We start from the raw sequence: 20,225 nt of genomic DNA on the forward strand, positions 1-20,225 counted from the left end.
AAAGACATGCAGTTAAATATTAATTGAAAATGTTTTTTGCTCAAACTTTTTCCATCAAACATCTTTTGCCTACAAACAGAAAAAAAAACCCTCTCAAATACAGAAACAGAGCGCTGATGCCGGGTGAGCTGGTGAGACACACAGATGCAGTAGTTCATGATTGACGGTAGAGGGCACTGGTTGCGTTAAAACGGTAAAACGTACTTATTGAATTACAAGGAAGAAGAAAAAGTAACTTGCAACATGGCGACTCCCATGCACAGGATAATAGCAAGGAGGCAAGCGTGAGTATCATCTATATATCTTCACGAATACGGCACATTTTCGACGTTTAGGCGACGAAGTAGCATTTATAAAAGAAATGGCTTCGAGCCCTTCGAGGTTCGTGTATTAATAAGACGTAAAGCATGAACCTTTTTAAGTCTTTATGGAAGTACAAAATGCGTCGCGATGTGTCTCAACGACACAGACCTACTTTGAGAAAGATGTCGTTCTGGTTCATCTTTGTTTACTCTAGGAGCTTGCTGCTGATAAAGTAGATTATTAGATACAAGGTGAGACTTAAATTAATCCCAGAAAGAATAATAACAACACCACCTGAATATAAAATATGAGCAGCAGGATCAGGCAGCAGTAGCGTTAACTAAACGTGTCTTCTTTCAGGCCAGCTTCAAAATCTTCTCTCAAATATTCGTCATATGAATATTTAGCTACATTCACGATAATCTAGAGTCTATAAGGTTAATAGCCTATCGCAGTTTCAGTGCAACATGATAATTTACATTAGTTAATTGTTTCACAGTATAGGCCCATTCCCTCACTGGAAGAAGTGCTTGATTTCCAGATAATACAGGTATGGTTCAGAATAATCGCAGACTTGTGTAAATCAGTGTTCTTCTAGTGATGAAAGATACAACAGAAAACTCAAAGTACTTGGTCTTTTTCGATTCTCTGATTTTCTTTTTTTTTTTTAATTTTCCAAATCCAAAAAAAAAAAAAACACCAACCAGATTTTTTTTTTTTTTTTCCGACACTTCACGTCCATTATTACCCCTTTACCTGTATGGGGGTTATGACTTCGGTATACAGTTGAGTTTAAGATTTCATCTACTTGAGAAAACAATAAAGCAGAATGAACACACAAGATTGCAGTTAAGACACGAGCCCATCCAAACAATAAGAGACATTTCAGACGAATTGAAAAAAAAGAAACATGTGATATTATGTTATGCTTCCATGTTTTGAGCTCGGTGTATGAGGTCGTCTAGTTGGCTTGAAACGCCACTTATTGATAAATCCTTTCAAAAGGAAGCTTCTTGGTTGTGAGGATGTTGTTCGCTTTCCTTGACCTACTCGTGTTGGATGGATCCAGCACCCACTGAGGGATTTGCTTGTCTTTTTTTTGATTTTTCATGTTAGCCTGGTGTACAAACACTTTGTATATACATGTAGGGTGAAAAATTCTGTATGTTTGATTTGAAATATTTAACAAGCCTCGTCTTATTTTCCAAACATTTCCCAGGCTACAGAGACTATACAGATTCTTCACAATTGAATTACTCTTAACTGAAAGGGGAAGAGTAACCGCAACTGTGATGATGTGATATTTTTTTTTTAAGGAGTGACTGTCAGTGTTTGTCCTCGTTCAGTTCTCTCCTTTCTTTGCTCGCAGGGAGGCGAACAAACAACATGTGCGCTGCCAGAAGTGTTTGGAGATGGGACACTGGACCTATGAATGCAGCGGGAAGCGGAAATATGTGCATAGACCGTCACGAACGGTTGAGATGAAAAAGAAACTCAAGGAGAATGAAAACAAACCTCTCAGCATCACTGGGTATGTTTACATCAGCAGCACAATACGACATACCAAGAAGGCAGGGTTTTTGATGTAATAAGATTCAGATTGAAACATACATTTGCAGTGCTATATAGATGGTCAGATGGTGACTTTAAAACCACTTTAAGTGACTTCATTATACCCTAAGCCTAATCATTACATTTCACTGAGCAGCTGTATGAGCATGTGACAAACAAAACTCTTGAATCTTCAATAATATTAACTGAGCAAATGTGACATGTTTAAATGTATTTACAGCCGCAGAATATACCTGTCTACAAGTTATGCGGAATATAGCACAATTTGTAGAGAGTTTAATTTAGTTTTAGTTTTACTTGCACTTCTGTGGTTGCATGAAAACCCAGTAATTTTTCTGCTACTTACTAATGTATCCGTTGGTGAAAGGTTATGACTTTAGTTTGTTTCTTTCCTGTGATGTTACGTTTGGAGGAAGACTGGAGTCCCAACTTGTTGTAGATTTTCCAGCTGCACATCTTTTTTTTCTTTCTTTTTTTTTAATCTCATCCATAGTGGCGACGTAATAATGGGGCCACTAGTCAGAAAACTCTTAAAAAGGAGAAGCTGGTTTTCTCAATTTTGTTTTAAAGCCTCAAAGGAGAAAATCAACAAGCTCACTTGAGTTTCATTGTGGTCTCAGTTGGTCAGGGCATTTGGCTCATGAGAGAAGGGGTTTGGGTTGAAATGCTGTTCCGACTGTACATGAGTAAAATCCCTCACTGGTTTATGACTGATACTCAAGTGTTTGGGTCAAATTGAGCCACATTAGTGCTCAGAAAGAGACACACACAGATGAGTAAATATACGTGCAAACTATTAACTGTACATAAACTGACCCACTAACAGGGGACAGTGCTTTGCTTTTTTTTATCGCCATCTAGAGGACGTGATGATAAAAACAGCCACCAGGTGGACATTTATAGACCTAAAACCAGCGTTCTGCACAGTGTGGACATGCAGCTCCCAGGAAATGTTCTGTGGGTTTCATTGTGAACATTTCAGACGATCACTTACTAGTATATGAATACAAATCAATTATTGAAATCTTCAAGGAAATATCAGTATTACAAACGTTGTGATTTTTTTTTTTTTCATGATGATCTGTCATACTGTATTTAAAGAATAAAAACAGCAGCTACTACAACACAAATGTCTCTCTAGCCTCCAGGCAGATTCAAGCTTAGCTTCTTGTTACTAAAGCTGTTCTCTCTTTGCAGACCAGGAAATGAAGGCTCCAGTGAGAAGAAAATCAAAAAGAAGTAAGTACGATGTATATTAAAAGATAATTTGTCGGTGCTGGATGTTACTGGAAGTTATACACTTCAAGTATAATGTACTGAAACATTCTTAATCCTCAACAAATTGGACCTTGTAGTAACCACCTTATTTTGATACAAATAAAACACTTAATTTCACTTTTACATTTTCAAGTAATTAATAATAAATTAGATTTATATAGCGCTTTTCTAAATACTCAAAGACGCTTTGACAGGAAACAACAAAAAACAAAGCAAAAACTAAGAGAACAATACAACAAAGAAGTAGAGTGGAGGGAAGAGGATGAGAGTCAGTGGTTGTAGGCGGTGATGAAAAGGTGAGTTTTTAGGGATATCTTGAAGGAAGTGAGTGTGGGGGAGTCTCTGATGTTTTTAGGGAGAGAGTTCCAGAGGATGGGAGCTGCAATGGAGATGCTCATGTGAGCTGTTGGGAGTCGCATGAAAGTCCCGTGAGAGTTGTAGTCGTGGGAATTTAAGTTTGGATTTGTGTCACAATCTCCTCGGGGGATGATGTCAGGTGGGTGTTGTGTTAGGGGGCGTGGTGGTTGTGTCTCTTCTCTGTTTGGGGACAGTAGATGACATCCTTTGCAGCTTTACTGTCCCTCTCATGTTTCAAAGCCTGACCTAGTATTGATGGAGGTATGATGTCACAGCTCCCTCTAGTGGATGATTTGATTTCTAAACCTGAACTTTTTTTTTTTTGATATCCTTTATTAATCCCAGAGGGAAATACCTTCATCATAATTTGGCAGTATCAATAATTAGACTGTACACTCTTGAAACGGTCATGTATAATGTCTATTGATTTTATAAATTATATATTATTGAGGTATGATTCATTTTGCTCAGAATTTAGCTTTTTAAAAAGAGATTATGGTTGATGAGTTTGTAAATCACATCTGGGTCACACAAAAACTTTCTCTCTCCTTTCCCTTTTTATTTGGAGGCTTTACTCATTTTATTTTACTGTTATCATTCTTTTATTAAAAGGTCTCTTAACATTCTCTTTTAACTGCTGGTTGTCAAGAACAGTCTAAACTACATTGTAAAATTTGCTCCTAGATAGTTGGAGTTCATCTCATTGACTTGAACTCGCTTTGGGGGGAAAAAAAAGGTGTGATGCAAAGAGCCAAAGGGCTTTTCGTTCAATCTACACGTACTGTAATTTATATTAATTCCGCAATGGCGTTATATTGGTGTCACAGTCTGTAGCCTTTCTCATGCTGCAATTTTGTTCAAGTGTCACAACGAATCTCTGCCGGCATTGCACCCGCAGACATTCTTATTTATTTTTACATTACAGAATATTGGTGCCCTAGTCTGTGAATTTAAATGTAAACTCCTGCACACTGTCTAACTCACAAACATTTATTGGAAATGTTTCAATACTAGTGGATGTGTGAAGGTTTTTTTTCTATCTAGTCTGTGAATTCATATTGTCTTACAGCGTTGTCTTATAGCGTTGCTGAAGCGCGAGAGTATGACACAGTGGGTGCTCCACATACACGCACAGTCAGAAATGCGCACACACATCGTTGCTCTTCCCTACTGGCTTAAGGAATCCCATCTCGTCTCTGTTATTACCTACAGAGAGGGGGATCTCTTTGACCCCCATTACACCTCTGCGACATTCATGTTAAAGGCGAAACCTCACAGGGACGTTAATATGGCGCCTTGAAACGGCGGTCTGAATAGGGCTATTTCCTTGCGGCGTTGCGGAAGCGCGAGAGAGCATGGCACAGCAGGAGCTTCACATACACATGTGACATTCATATTGAAGGTGAAACATCACAGGGACGTTAATTTGGCGGCTAAGATTGAAGAATGCCGCACAGAGACTAAGTGGGCCTGTACCTCTGACTCCATTGTAGCTAATTAAAATTCAAAGTCCAGATAAATTTGTTGATTTCAAAATAACAGAGTGACAAATAATTCTAAACGAAAAGTCCGAAAGATGACGATAAGGATGCCGATGACTGTCAACAGAAAATATTCAGACCCACTCACCCTGAATGGGTTGTCTGAATTGGGTTAGATACTCCATCCCTTTTATTCCGGCTGCTATCAGACTGCTAAATGTTGACTGCTGTAGTTGAATATCTGTATATCATTAGGCTCCAGAGTAAACATGTAGTTGAGTGTCTGTTTTAGAGTGACAGGCTATATTTGTTGGGTTTTTTGGAGGGGAATGTGCCTTCAGTAGAGAGATGTATCAGACGCTGGGGATTTTAGGGAAGCTTCAAGGCCCTCATAAAACACCAAATTCATTTTGTGTAACTGAACAGGTCTATATAAGATCTAAAGGTAAAGAGCACATGTGCAGGTATTGTCCTTAGTTTGACCTTTTTCTATTTCAATTCAAAAAGCTGGACAGAAACATGGTAGGTTTGCCATCAGTGAAGGTATCGTTTCACTTGCAAAGCGGTTAAACAGGGCATGTTTTTTTTTGACTCATCTGCTCTGCGACAACAGCCAGTAACAGTGATAGTTAAAGAAACTGCGACAGCTTATTACTATCACAGTTTTTTTTTTTTTTAACATTGTGTATTTTCCTGTGCTCTGCCACTTGCTCTCAGGGTTAAAGATTCCGCTGACAGCAGCAGTGATTCAGACGGCTCCTCAAGTGACTCATCAACAGACAGCAGCGACTCCTCCAGCTCCTCTTCAGATGACAGCGACAGCAGCAGTGACAGCGACGATGACAGCTCTTCCTCCACTTCCTCCTCCTCCTCTTCGTCCTCCAACAGCTCCGACTCAGGAAGCAGCAGCGATTCAGATCAAGGACCTCCAAAGAAGAAGAAAAAGAAGAAATAAATAAATGTGTTGGATTTTTTTTTTTCCTTGTGTGATCCTGAGGTTATTTTAGCTGTTCACAAGTTGTTTTCTATTAAATACATCATACTTGGTTGGATGTGAAGGGACAGGACACTTTTTGGGCTGCGAATCCTACAGTTGCTTAACATATGTACAGTCTTAAAAAATAGTGATTAGAAAAGGTTTTTGTTATGCAATGTTTTCAGGATGTAATTCTTTACCTTTTATTAATGTGATATATTCTCAAGTTTGTAGATCTACTAAAGATATACATTTCAAACTAATGTGCATATTCATGTTCATTTAGTTATTTTGTACTAAAGTATATTTTTTAGTAAAACTTGATCTGTTTAGCTAAAAATCAGAATAAAGCAGTACCTATGTAGTAATGAAAAAAACACCTATATGAGACATTATTAAAGAATACAGAATACAATTTTTGTTTGTAAAAAAAAATGTGCATTAGTTTCAAACTAGAGGATTGTGCTGCTGGTTTTAAGTTGTTTCACTGCTTCACTTTGAAATAAACTGGTTCCTGTTTTTAAGTTTCCTGGATGTTTGAGTAACCTCAAGTGCTTCGATATTTGTTTCTTCAATCCACCAGGGGGCGCAAATAAGGAGCAACCTTAATTTTCTATTATAAATGATAGCTTTAAACAGTGGTTAACCAGAATTAGCATTAATCGATGTAATTTATTTTCATATTTCATAATTTACATATTTGATTGTTAATAACCAAAATTGGACAATTTCAATTAGGTTTCAGTAATTTTATTCATATCACGTATAAATCATCAACATCAAGGAACGATCAGACGCTCACGGTGATATCCGTGCTGAACGTCAGGTCTACCATCCTGTGCGTCACTGAAATGTGGCGTTCATAACATTTAGGAATCACCAACATCATTAAAAGTAGCCTTTGCTGAAACTGTAGCTAGTGAGTAAACAATTTAATAGTTCGCCCAATTTGACTCAACTTCCGTATTATGGACCCGGGAAGCTGTCCAAATATATAGATTTATATATTTTTTAAACTTAAACCGGTACATTTTTTAAAACTTAAACCGGTACACATCTCATAAAATCGTCTAACTTATGCTCCACTACTTTCGATTCAACTAGACGAATAAATCAACATCTTTATAACTTTAAATTCCTATTTTGTACACAAGCAACACAAACAGTTTGTGTCTGTAGAAAAAGGAACACATCTCATAAAATCTGTGGTATTTAAAATTTTTTTTTTAAAAAATGGTAGTGCTTCAAAAGCCATCAACCTTCTTTGTTACGTTTAAAAACATTGCTTCTACTCCCCCCACAGTGTTTACTTGGAAAGGTGGTTAAGTCGAGATATTTCCGACAGCCCTTGAAGGCAGCACCGCTTGCTGCCATACATGCATCCAGTCCTGTCTGAGGTACCTGCTGGCTACTTAACTTAGCTAGCAGCCTTTACCTATCAGACACTTCTGTTTAGGAATAACAAAATGAACGAGAGACAAAATGAACTAAGTCCGTTTCCCGCTCGATGTGCAAGTTGCGTGTTAAGGAAAAAAATGGAGACCAACCATTTGGTTTTAGTATTTTAGCTGTTATTGCGTTTTTGTTGGGTCCATTTTGCGTGTAAGTGGAAAAGACAAAGAGAAAAGAGCTTTCCAATAGCTAGGATGGTTTGGGCCTAAAAAGAAGACGAGAGGTAAGGATGCTGAATATCGTCAAATGTGTTTTTTAATATATTAACTGTACTCTGTTGTTGTCTGACATTTTGAGTGAATGTTAATTTAAATTTCATTAAAAAAAATTCACTTGATTCACTGCTAGCTCGCCGCTAACTTAGCCTCAAATCGCCACTAGCTGACTTGGCGAGCTAACGTAATGCTAAAGTAAAGATGCAGGTATTCCTATAGGTAGTTAGCGTGTTAGCCACCTGCTAAAAAGGGGGTAGACCTTGCAGTGAATTTTGGAGTTTGGGTGTCGTCAAACATTGCTTGATGAAATGATAATGGGATTGTTCTTTGCTGTGGCTTTCCGTTCGCGATAAGTGAAGAGGAAACATCGGGGGAGGTTGATAGTTACCTTGTTTTGCTACATATTGTTGACTACGAGGTCATGACGTTTAATGTTTGTGTTTCTTACTGTTTAACTGTGACTTAAGACAGCTTACCTGCATAAGTTTACCAACTGTTAACAATGTGTGTTATCCAAGGGAGATAATTGGATTATATTCAAGGGTGAAACGAAGCTGCGCGTAGTTTTGTTTATCCAGTTTATTAGCTTTCGTAAAACAAAACAAAAAAACTCTTAAAGTAAAAAGTTGAGGATAAAAAAATGATTGTCCTTCACTTGTAGTTTTCTCACCCTAAACAACACTATTAGATAAATCATTGGCTGATAACAGTGGTCAGTTTTTGTCGCGGTGACCAGCAAAAACTTTTGGTTTGATGTCAGTCTTCGCACACCTTATCCCGTCTAAACTTATGCTCCACTACTTTCCATTCAACTAGCCTGAAGAAATCAACATCTTTTTAGAACTTTAAATTCCTGTTTTGCACACAAGCAACACAAACAGTTTGTGTCTGTAGAAAAAAAAAAAAAAAAACAGGACAGCTGATATGCTTTTCTAGGAAGCCATTTTACGTGCTACAGATGGGGGAAGGGCCAGAAAAATGCATCATAAGTCCAGAGTTATTTTAAACAGTTAAGGATTATTACAATTACATGCAGTATCTATATACATATTCACCTGGGTGGGTGTGACATATGGACGCGAAGACAGAGCTTCCAACTTGTTTATTTTGTGTACCACATCATGGTGGGGGAGGCATAAGGTCATGAACTCATTTATGGCAGGTAGCTGCGTGTGGTGGCACAACCTTTGAAGTCAGCTGATCGATGGAGGTTTAGGCTGTTTGACTTGTGGGTGCAGTTGTTTATGCAGTACAGGGCGCATGGAAGTGAGGATAGAGGAGTGTTTTATTTTCAAGAGGACTTATATAGGAAAGAGGTTATTGCTTTTTTATGTTGAAATGAAATGAGGAAAAACACGTCTCCTGACACCGGCCACAGTTTGTTTTGCTTTTAAACCAGAAAAAGGGCATTCACATTTTGAAATGATAGACAATTGAAAATATATTCCTGACTATACTTTTGGATTTAAGCTTAGTCCTACTCAGCATTTCAACTGTGAAACATGCAGAGTTGTTCTACTTGCATTAGTAAATTAGTAAAACTGCAAATGTTGTCAGTCAAAATTGCAAACAAAGGAACTTCTGCTCTGCGTGTTTTAAATAGTTCTGTCTACGACGACCAACATCAAAAATTTACAGTGAATGAATATAGAGTCTATATCCTCATGGTTTTGTTTTCTTAAGCAGGTTATAGGGGGACATCAGTTTTTAATTTCAGTCCGTTGTATAATCAGTGAAAACTGTATAGAAGGAATGCGACTGTGTCATTCTTCATACCAATACCTGGGCTTTTGGCCCACATCGGACTTGTAGCGGTTCAATACAAGTATGTAATCCAAAAAACTGAATGCCCTTACTGTGGGAGAGGCTGGAATCATTCAGTCATTCATTTACGTGACTGGAAACATTGGGATTTAAATAAACTTTGCTGCCCTAACTTTGTATGACAAAAAGTAATCAATAAATACATTTACATAACTCCATGATGGGAATCACACTTAAAGTGTAAACCTTTCAAAGCAGCAACAAACTGGTCAGGAGTTAAAAATGCTGAGTACAATTAGATGATGTTGTAGTGTTATTAGATGAGAAGACGACCTCAGGATCAGCCCCATCGTCACACAACATCAATTTAACTACCCAAGTCTGTATCAAATTGGTTTCTCGACTTATGTTTATGTTTCACAGTTTGAGTTTTTTCCCATAATTTTCAAACATAGAAGGAAATCTAACTCAATAAAATGTACATTCATTGCCTCACATGGCATTAAGAACATTTTAAAGCATTGTGCCTTTTGTCAGATAATGAAAGGTAACATAACAACTTTGTGAAAAACTTTTACTGAAATACTTGAAGATGTTGAGAGTGATTAATGAAGGCTGAGGCTATGGCCAAAGACCAATGTCATAATTCTACTACTACAAACACTAAAAACAGTCTTTTCTTTTCTTTTGAGTAATTGAAGAGGTGACAGATACATCAGGTGATTGTTAATTGTTTAAGCAACAGCTGATCATGTTGCACGCTGCTGTTTTAAATGAAGGCGCTGAACAGTCATGTTAGGTTAGGAAAAGATTACCACCGCATACTTTGCATTTTTGGATTATCATACTTTTTTCCCCCCCTTGATATCGAAGTAAACCATGTATTTGAAGTGTATCTTACATTTCTAGTAAATCAAAAAGCAGTTTGCACGTATGTGGTCAGTGTGTCATGGCAGTTAAAAGTCAGTTCCGTCTTGCTCCCTGTGACGCAGCGCAGTGTGAAATTCTCCTCACTTCCTGTTCAGGTTTTGCTCTGTGGCTTTAATGTAAAAGCTTCCGCTGAAGCCAAGAAAAGGACATGCGAATGTCTCTTTTGAGATGTTATTATGGTCTCTTGTTTGTCCGTTACAGACAGGGGATTGGGCGTGTGTGCGTTTTTTGAGGTTGGACACGCACCTATTGGAGATTGCTGTTGAAGCACACAGTGGTTTTACTGGCTGGATGTTTGGAAATGAACCATACCTACTTTTAGACCGTGCAGCAACAACAAGTAACTGCACAACACAGATTTTCTTAGTCAACCTAATGCTTTACATTGAAACTTTTAGAGTTGTTCCAATATGAATCACAGAGTCTATGTATCTGATCAAATACCATAGTTAATTAGCCCTTACATATTGTTTTGTTTTCAAAGCACTCAGCCATCATGGATATCATGACTTCCAAATACCATGGCTTTAAAGCATCAATGCAGAATCGACTACTAGTGAATAATAATGTGATGACAGTGTTTGATTAGTGGATAATGTAACATCAGTCAGCTTTTTTAATGTATTTCTCGCATTGGGTATATCTTACTTACTTTACAACATAAGTGTGTGTTTCTGTTGCTCTTTGGACTCCTTAGGAACCCTTCAGGATCGTTTATAAAGCAATGATAGCGATCATATCATATCCATAGAGGATTAGTAGTATACTTTTACAAAGTTAAGACTAGAAGTCATTAAATAATCATTACAATTAGCTCTTTCTTTGGGATGAAGAAACGAGCTAATTGTGTACTTAGCAGAGGTCTGTAACTTTACAATCAAATCTAATTTCTTCTACAAAGAGAAGCTTGTCAAAAAGTAAGTTGTTTGAAGCGTCTTCCAGAGTCTGCCAGTTTAATTAGCACCAATCTAATCAGACATCAGCAGCTCCTTTTTTTTTCTTTTTTTTTTTACCCCTCTGTACGTTTGCTCACACAGCAGAAAAATATGCCACTCACTGTGTCCTGACCTCATGCATCTGTTCTTCTCTAGCCTTTGTTCTGAAGGATGTGAGTTAAGCTCTCTCGTGGATAGCTAGTTCAGTGGAGGTGAACTCATTAATGCCATTTCATTTCACAGATCTGGCATACATCCGGGCTGTGAGAAACTGCTCTTTTCAAATTGGTTTGGAGAATATCACTGAGTCTGTGGCAGCAATGATATTTGTGATAAATAGCAAAAATGAAATCCTTACCATGACATTTTTTTTAGAACAGTGTGGATGCCTGGCCATTTAAAAGAAAAGGGTAAAATCCCAGAAAGTGATAAACAAACATGAAGTAGTCGGCAGTGAGAAAAAGTAAGGAAGGTCTGGGGGAGTGCCCCACAGACGAAAAATTGGCGCCATAAAACCAAATTTGGGGCTTCTTTCAAAATTTCAATGCCACTATTCTATCATATAATTTATCATAAAACATTTTATCAAGTTTTCTAACCTAATCCCAAACATTAGTGAAATATTGCAAAGGAGGATTAGACCTTTTGTGCATATTAGCCCACTCTGTGACCACCCAGCCTCTTAAAACAATCCCTATTCTTGTTTGATTAGACCTCATTTTAAATCTTATAACGATTTATTTAAATCTTCACTTTAAGGTGGAACCGCAAGTACATATTTCTGAGATGGTTAGTGTAAGACGTATTTCACATATCCCTCGACCTGTAAAACAGTCTTAAAGGTCAAGCTGTGTACATGACCGCAGGAATGTTCACTGAATGTATTTGTGTATGAACTCTTACCTGTCTGACTTTCTCTCTCTCTCTCTCTCTGCCCCAGCTTCTGGTATTTGTGGTAAAAACAGCTTTTTTTTTTTTTTTATCCTTGTTTTGTTTTTTGAAATGTGAGGGTGCTACATATTCAATTAATAATAAGAACAAAAACGGGACATTTGATCATGCAGTCTGTTGATCTGTATAACTTTCAAGTCTATCAATTAATTTTATGCAATTTACTGCAGTCTGGAGTTTCTGTTAAGTTAACAGAGACAAATTATGACAGGTCCTCCCCGCACACACACTCAGAGCACCATGGGCGGGGTTGAGGCAGGCAGACCGGCAAATTCTCCGATTGTATTGATCTCAAGTGCAGACTTCTCAAATTTACAGGAAAAGCGAGTCCCAACTTTAAAGTCCAAACAGTTTTAAACAACAGTAGAGAACTAGCCAGTCCACGTTAAGTGACTTGACGGCCGTCTAACGCAGCCGTTACTTTTTGAAAGTGAAATCCCTGGGGATATGGATTGAGAAGAGTAAAATGAGAGGTACAAGTTATTGATCTATATAATACATACTTTTAAGAGGTTAATATTGCAAATCTTGAGCTATAAAAATGAATCTTTGATCAGGGGATGTCTTCAATCAATACAGACAGCATCATGTATCGAAGCACCTGCTTAGTAGGGAGAGCAAATGTTTATTTAGAGCTTCAGAGTGGTAGGCTATAGGTTAGCATGTTTCTATTTTTAGGCAGGCAGTTATTTCAGAGTCATATTAAACCCTAAGTGCTCTCTGAGTTAGAAGATTGTGACTGATGTGTGTACAGAATATGACGCGGACGCTTCTGAAATACCAATAATTCCATACGTATGGTTGGAGACATCGTAAGAATTTGAGCTGTAAGGAAATGTCTATGCACTTCAGTAGAGTGATGTGTTTTGTGATAATGTATTTAATCTGAAAAGAATCAAGATTTTTTTAACTAATAGATTCAATGAAACCATATCTGTTACTTATTGAGGATAAGTTTAGGTCCTCTACTCATTTCACAAAAACTAGTTCTATGATGCTGGATGTTGCTATTTACTATACCTTGTGTACAGTAACTGTATTTCCAATACATTTATTTGTTAATGCTATATCAGAAGTTAAAATTACCAGATCAAGAAATAGTTAAGTCGTGTTACCAGCTAGTAGTATACTTCTGACTGAGAGGAATGATTAACGCAGATAAACAGTCTTAATATATATTTAGCTATAAGCTGTTAGAAGGCTCAACATAACAGAGCTTATACAAGACAACTGTTCGTTTTCTGTCTGATCTGTTAGGGATCTGCGTTTTAAGCCATATACTGAACAGCTAAGTGAATGATCAATTATCAGTTAACATATAAGTTAGAGCTTTATTTAAACATTTCACAAAGGGCCATTTTTGCAGTATAATCAAAATCAAAGAGAGACACTTCTCCCACTTGTTTCTGCTCTTATCCCTGCTGTTGTTTTTAACAAATAGGCAAGGAAAACTTCAAACCACAATAACTAGTTTATGCTTAAAGTAGCATGGGAAATTCACTTTTGCAAAATGTAAATTACTACCACCCCCTGGCAGATGAGTTATCCTTAAATGACTTATTGGTAAATTATTATTTTGTGTTTGAAATCTGCCTGAGATTTTCACATATAACTAACATGTTTTTTTTTTACATGCGCTCTAATACAGTGAATCAGTATTGACCTAAAGCCGAGGGAGTGATTGTAAGTTCAGTCTAGTCAAGTATAGATATGGGTGAAGAAAGTCTTGCACAAAGAAAGTAAACACCCATGACAAGCTTGGATTGCACATTTAGGAGCTTGAGCTTGAGAGGTTCTTGTTCTTGGAGATTGTGTCATGTTTCATGTTGACTGTGAGGCGGAAAACAATTACTATGAACATTGTGTTTTGTGTCAAAGCTGGAAGTGATCGTTTCACTTAAAAAGCTTGTTTTTTATCTCACCAATATTTGCATAACTTTTCACCAGTAGTAATCTTAAATGTATGAATGCTCTTTTAGCAGAGTTTGCTATACTGACCTGCGTGTAAACTTAAAGCTATTAAGGTTTTGATTTGTTATGAAATGGAAATGTGTCTTGAGGTAAATTCAATGTTGCTTCACACTGTAATCCAGGTCATACTGTCATCCTCAGAGGTGAGACATTTTTGTTAACTGAGAATAATACCTTTTACCTCGCAGAAAGATTTGGTGGATATCAATATCAAAATGTTGGTAAACTTATTTGACAATCTTTTATTTTCTGAAGATTTTGGAGGCATCCTCGGACAAAACTGGAAGACTATGGCTAAATATTGAAATATACGCAGGTTGACATGCCCTAAACCATTTGATCTGATTTCACAGGGAATCAGACTCTCCTAAAATGCATTAAAAGAGTAAAGCTAATCTTCCAATTGACACACACTTTTCTTATGTAAACTCTATCAAGATGTCAGTATGTAACTGAGGCTGTTTTATAACCAGTTACAAACTCCTCACACTTGCTTTAATGTATCATTAATTAGTTTTTGTTAATGCTAAACAGTCACAGCACTGTGTACTGCCCTGATTGGTAAATGCTTCCAGTGCTCTTCTGCCTCACATAAAGCACTCCTGCTGAGTGGAGGCATTCCAGGCAGTGAGTCAGATGAAATGCTTCAAACCTTCCTGAATGAAAGGATGTGAGCAGTTGTTTGGAGAACATGCCAATCAAGATTTAGTGGCTTGTTTTGATATGTTAATTAGACCTAGTCTAAAGCCATCAGGGAATATTTGAGTTTATCTTTTTATACTGGAAATGGAAACCAAGAATATAGAAAACTCAGACTTCATCCTAATTTTGACATAAATGTAGGCATCATCTCTAGCACGGTCTTGTTTTTGACCTGTTTTCAATTTTAAAGAATGTTCTCTATATTGCCACTTCAGGCCGCAGCTAATCATTATTTTTTTAATTAATCTAATTAGTTTAAGAATTGTCTGTTGAGTCTAAATGGTGATATAAATGCAGAAAAATTATCTTCCCTATTTCCCAGACCCTAAAGCCACGTCTCCCCTCAAAGCCTCTTCATTCACTGTCGTAGATTAATCAATTTCAAAGTAGTTTGGTATTCTTTATCCATCCACTTGTATTTTTCATTTGATTGTGTGATGCAGAGTTGATTAGAATTGCATTTCATTAATCCTTGTATTCTGGTCGTGTCAAACAGTTCTTCTCTCAGCTACATATGGTTTTGATGGCCCCTAAACAGCTGCTTATATGAGGCAGGTTTGTACCATTTGAATGTACCCTCCCTCTGGAATTCCTGCTGTCAGCAGATTTGCTTCAAAAGAACCAGGGGTGGTGGTGCTGGCTGCCCATCTGTACCCGTAACTGAGGGCGTGTTGTTCTGATACTCAATTGTGTCTACATTTCTACGTTGAAGGCAGGAAACCATAAAAGATTTCGGTAATAAGCAAAAATGAATAAATAAATCTGGTTTTATTTTTAGCCATCTAATATTATCAAGAAATTAGGATTTCCTCTCATTTCTAAACTCAAAACTAGTTCAATTTATCACCATTTCTTCAGCATCAAGCTTTTAAACTTGAGCTATTCATGGTATAAGATTTTATTGCAAAGTATGTCATAAATCTGTTTAAGCTTCTTCTTAATGAGCTCTGTTATTGATTAGATAAACTAAGAACAGTTGACTGTCTATATACAAAAATGAATAAACAATGTTCTTCAAATAACTGACCACTCAGTGTAAGCTAATACTTTAACAGGCAACAGTAGTAAAGTATTAAAAAGCAATAAACTGTATATTTGATTTAATATTAGATTGAAACATTACACAACCATTTACGAAAGTACTCTAAAAGGTCTTGATCAGAGAGACGTGGCCTTGGAAATTTTGTGCTGTCGTTTGTTAAATTCCCTTTACAAACTACATATCTCAAAGTGTCACAATACAGACTAAGGCTGTGAACAGAGTCAAAGGGAGTTTCCCAAGTTTTGGACTTTTTTCCCTGGATTTCACACCTTGCATTATCCCCCAAAGGGCGCCACTACCACACACACCGCACATTATAAAGATTATGAAATGATCTAGCGCAATCAGAACTCTATTTCTCCTGAAGTGGAATCTCTGATCCAAACACACATGTCTAGTAAAACAAGATGGATGTTTTTAATTTAGTACTTCATTTGTACAAATTGCACCATTAAAAAAACAAAGGTGCTGATAATACCAACATGCACAAGAGAGTCACTAAGCAAGATTTAGAGGTGATGAGAGGAAATGAAAACATTGAATCAGCTCTAGACATAAGAAACTTCGAGAGTATCCAGAGGTAACATGGCATGATGATGATGTAAGTTGGTTTTTTTATAACTTGCAACATGCTATGATAACACCTTTTGTCAGCATGTGTCATCATATTTGGCTGATGAAAACTCTGTCCTGTAATATTACAACCGGCCTACTGGAAACTTGACGCTGTCTCTTTAAAGGGGCTGCACGGGTGCTGAGCCCTGTGCTCAGGGCATAGTGGGGAAAGAGAGGGAGGTTGTTGATGGAATAATGATCCCTGATTGGCCAGGTTTTACTCAGGGCAGTGACATCACGCAAAGGAGAGGTCCCATGGTGTAAAATAACATGACCTTATATGGGAGGAAATGGGCTGTTCCATTATCGGAGAAAGGGGAGATTTTATTCCCTTCTGATCGCTTCCTCTGTGTTGTGTTCTTCCCTGTAGATGTTCTCCCAAATGGCTCCTTTAAATGCTGTTGTGTAAATTAATAGAGCTGTAAAGCTGAACTCACAATGCTCATTCATTTCTTACTTTATCATAGCTTGAAACTGAAACTTCAAGTAAAGCCAAAGAGGAAAAACAGCTTTAAGACTTTGAATCCTCACTTCTCTGGGCATCAGTCTTCTATGATTATATTCCATAAAGGTGTTATTAGTTCGGGACATTTTTTAGACCAAGATTTATTAGTATGTTGGAATCTTTACAGGTGTCATATGCTTTGGTGTGGACTTGAGCAATTTGTTTGTACCAGTTCCCTTTTTGTTCAGATAATCATGCACTTAATTAACTTATCTATAAAGTCTCCTCAGCTCTTTGCCAGGTAGTTTTCTTCATAATTGAAAAATTAAAATTGGCCCAAAGTGCTGGCAATGTGTAGAACTAATTTCTTCTCTGCAAAGGCTACAAACACAACACAAACAAAAAAAAAAAAAAGCTGCTGCTTCCCCAGACTTCAGCTCGCATGTGATCACCCCTGCTATGTCCGACATGGTATCTCCCAAGCACGAGCAGTCCCCTCCCCTTACTGAGTCAGATTTGTCTCCACTCCAAGGAAATACACTGTTACCTTTCGAGTCAAGCAAAGAAACTGTACTTACACTTTTTCACGCAGGACTATTGAGAGACAGATTAACAGGGGAAAAAAGGTTGTCTTCGTCTAAGGAGGTTTGCGTTTGAAATTTAGGCTAACAAGTCATGACGAGAACAACTTTTGAATCCCTTGAGATCTGAGCCCTCCTCCCTCCTCCTTCCAATGTTTCAGTGGTTGGGGCCATGGCCTCTCAGTCAGGGTAAGAGAATTGCATGGCTAGTTGGCTGCTTTACTTGTTTCTCCTGGTTTTGGGGCAGAATAACGCACCTAACTTCATATTCACTAAGTTGTAAACAATGTTTTGGATGGCCTAACATGATGACTTTCTAAAAGCCAATATCTGTATTTTCTTCCTTTTTATATTAAATATGTTATCAAGACAAGGCCTGCTGTAATTTTGTGAGTTAAAAAGCGTCAGATGAGCTGATTAAATTAGATACAGGGTGAACTGCCTTCTCAACTCTGCAGACTTTGACCTTTTCTTTCTGGCACTCTGTACAATGGATACATTAAACCTAGCAGGCCAACCCACTTTGATAATGGTAAATGTTTTTTCAAACTCATGTTGTGTAACAGGAGGTGTGCATTTAAGGTTTTGTCTGCTTGTTTCAAAATAATATGCCACCTTACATTTCTATGTTTGTTTAAATTCCTTCTTGTTTTAAATGGAAAAAGTAATAATGAGGGCTGCTTGTCTTGGTCTGTTATGGAAATCAAGCACTTGACTACCAAAGTAAAATTCCTTGTGTGTTTAAGCATACCTGGCCAATACAGCTGATTCTGACTAGTGACTTATTCTAATAAGAAAAATATGCAGAGGTGTTTCTTTTTCATTTAGATGTTGATGGCTTTTTGTTCAGCCAGGAAACTATGATCCTGCTCGTAGAATTAAAATAACAACATGAACTTAAAAGGTAAAGGAAATCCCCTAATAATAACTAATTTTGGAACAAATGTTTCATGTCATGTACGTCTTTGTAACCTGCTACTGGATGCTTTGAATTTCCCTCGGGATCAATAAAGTATCTATCTATCTGTCTAGCTATCTATCTATCTAATACCTGGGTTTACATAAAAACAATTATTCTACTTGAAAGTGAGTTGCTGTGTGGCTTCTGTCATTAACCTACTTGGGAGAATTAGGGCTGCAGCAGGGGACAACATGAGCTGCTTGTAGGACAGACTTTCTGACTTGCATCAAGATGATTTTGTCTCTGTAAATACATACCCTCCTTAACCTATTTTGTCTTTTGTGATTCTAAGCCACTCTTGCAGCTTCAGCTTACAGCATTGTCAACAGTTATCGTGTGTTGTCACATGACAATAACCCTTTTCACACATACGGAAATCTCCTGAAAAACTCCGGAGATTTCCAGGAGGAGCTGTATGTGTGAACGCAAACATCCAAATTTTTTACTCCGATATTACCCGGAGTTTATCCAGCCAGACCCCTAGTATTTTTTTCCGCAGATAAACCGGAAGAGCTGATGTCTGAACGTGGCCGAATATACTCCAGAGATTTAAATTTCAGCCAATGAAAAGATAATGACGTTTATATACAGTGACCGGCTAAAGTGTCTGTACGCGACCCCTACGATCTCTGTGCACGTAATTAAACGGCTGCATTATGTTTTCTGCTCGTCAGTATGTTGTTCTCCTCTCTTTTGTGGATGTTGTCATTCCATTAGATTACACATAGCATTGATATAAAGGCAAATATTCTCATTATAACGTTGTGTAGCGGACTCTGTTGCTTCGGCCGCTACTTCCGCGTTGTTTATTAACGTCACGTCTGGAAATTCCCCCGCGACCCCTCCCCTTCTGACAGGGAAAGTCCCCCGCTGTTAGGAGCATATGTGAACGGCTAGTTCGGGAGAATCCTCCTGTAAATATCTAGATTTTATCCGGAGTGCATATGTGAAAACGGCTAATGACCAATTTGTGCAGTTGAAAAATAGCTTGTTGCCTATTTAAAGTTAATCTCATTCAAGTACTTGGTTTTAAGGCCATTTAAGTGTGTCAATATTGCTATTGCAACTTTTTCACACAATTCCTAAATCTCAAGCCAAATAATACGGCTGCATTAACATGATTTTAAGTTGACTGTAGACAGAAAACTGAATATTATTTCAGACTGGCAGTTACATTTGGGATAAGTGGACTGGCACCAACATATGGTGGTTCAAAGTAGAATATATCAAAACTTTTGGCGGTTTGTTTTCAGTGAGAGAAGAAATTGTTAGATGTTTTGTTGCGTTTGCACTAAGAAGAAATGGCATACTTTTTTCAGATCATTTTTCCATACTACTGTTCATAAATTTTTGGTTAGCCTTGTTGGTTGGGCTCATAACTACTAACTAAATAGGGTCTTCTGGATTTATAACAGAACACATGACATTCGCATTTTTGTAAAAAGGAATCCTAGCTACTGGAAGACATGATCACTACGTTAATTTTCTTAAAGACAGATCCTTGAAAAACAACATCGGAGCCTATGTTTGGCATTTTTGTTTAAATACAAAAGATTTGTGAAACACACGGATTATCTTGTCAATTAAGACAAGAAAGTACAATAAAATGTTTGCTTGCATAGCCCTAAATATGAGCTCCAGTATCGTTGAAACCAAAAGCCTCTCGTTTGCTTTTGTTCTTTGCATTGCTACAG

At 37.5% G+C, this 20,225-nt stretch overlaps 2 protein-coding genes across 4 annotated transcripts in view; both read left to right on the forward strand.

Annotated features, from left to right (window-relative positions):
- The first annotated feature begins 190 nt into the window (after positions 1–190).
- Positions 191–6,491, forward strand: zcchc10 (zinc finger, CCHC domain containing 10). Its single transcript, XM_020638338.3, has 4 exons — positions 191–284; positions 1,673–1,834; positions 3,073–3,114; positions 5,709–6,491. The coding sequence occupies exons 1-4, from the start codon at positions 244–246 to the stop codon at positions 5,944–5,946; spliced, it is 483 nt and encodes a 160-aa protein (XP_020493994.1). The 5' UTR covers positions 191–243; the 3' UTR covers positions 5,947–6,491.
- An 851-nt stretch (positions 6,492–7,342) lies between these two features.
- The window catches only part of aff4 (AF4/FMR2 family, member 4), a 35,689-nt gene continuing 22,806 nt past the window's right edge, over positions 7,343–20,225 (forward strand). Inside the window, exon 1 of one of the 3 annotated variants that reach the window (XM_020638315.3) lies at positions 7,343–7,642. Coding sequence is in view for 2 of the 3 variants with exons in the window: in XM_020638314.3 (XP_020493970.1) it covers positions 17,743–17,759 (17 nt within the window). In the remaining variant the exon portion in view is untranslated. Of the gene's footprint in view, positions 7,643–17,510; positions 17,760–20,225 lie in introns of those variants that run through there. The other 2 variants (XM_020638314.3, XM_020638313.3) reach the window with 2 other exon arrangements.

Source organism: Labrus bergylta, chromosome 14 (genome assembly GCF_963930695.1).
Source record: "Labrus bergylta chromosome 14, fLabBer1.1, whole genome shotgun sequence".
In the NCBI taxonomy this organism is placed as follows: Eukaryota; Metazoa; Chordata; class Actinopteri; order Labriformes; family Labridae; genus Labrus; species Labrus bergylta.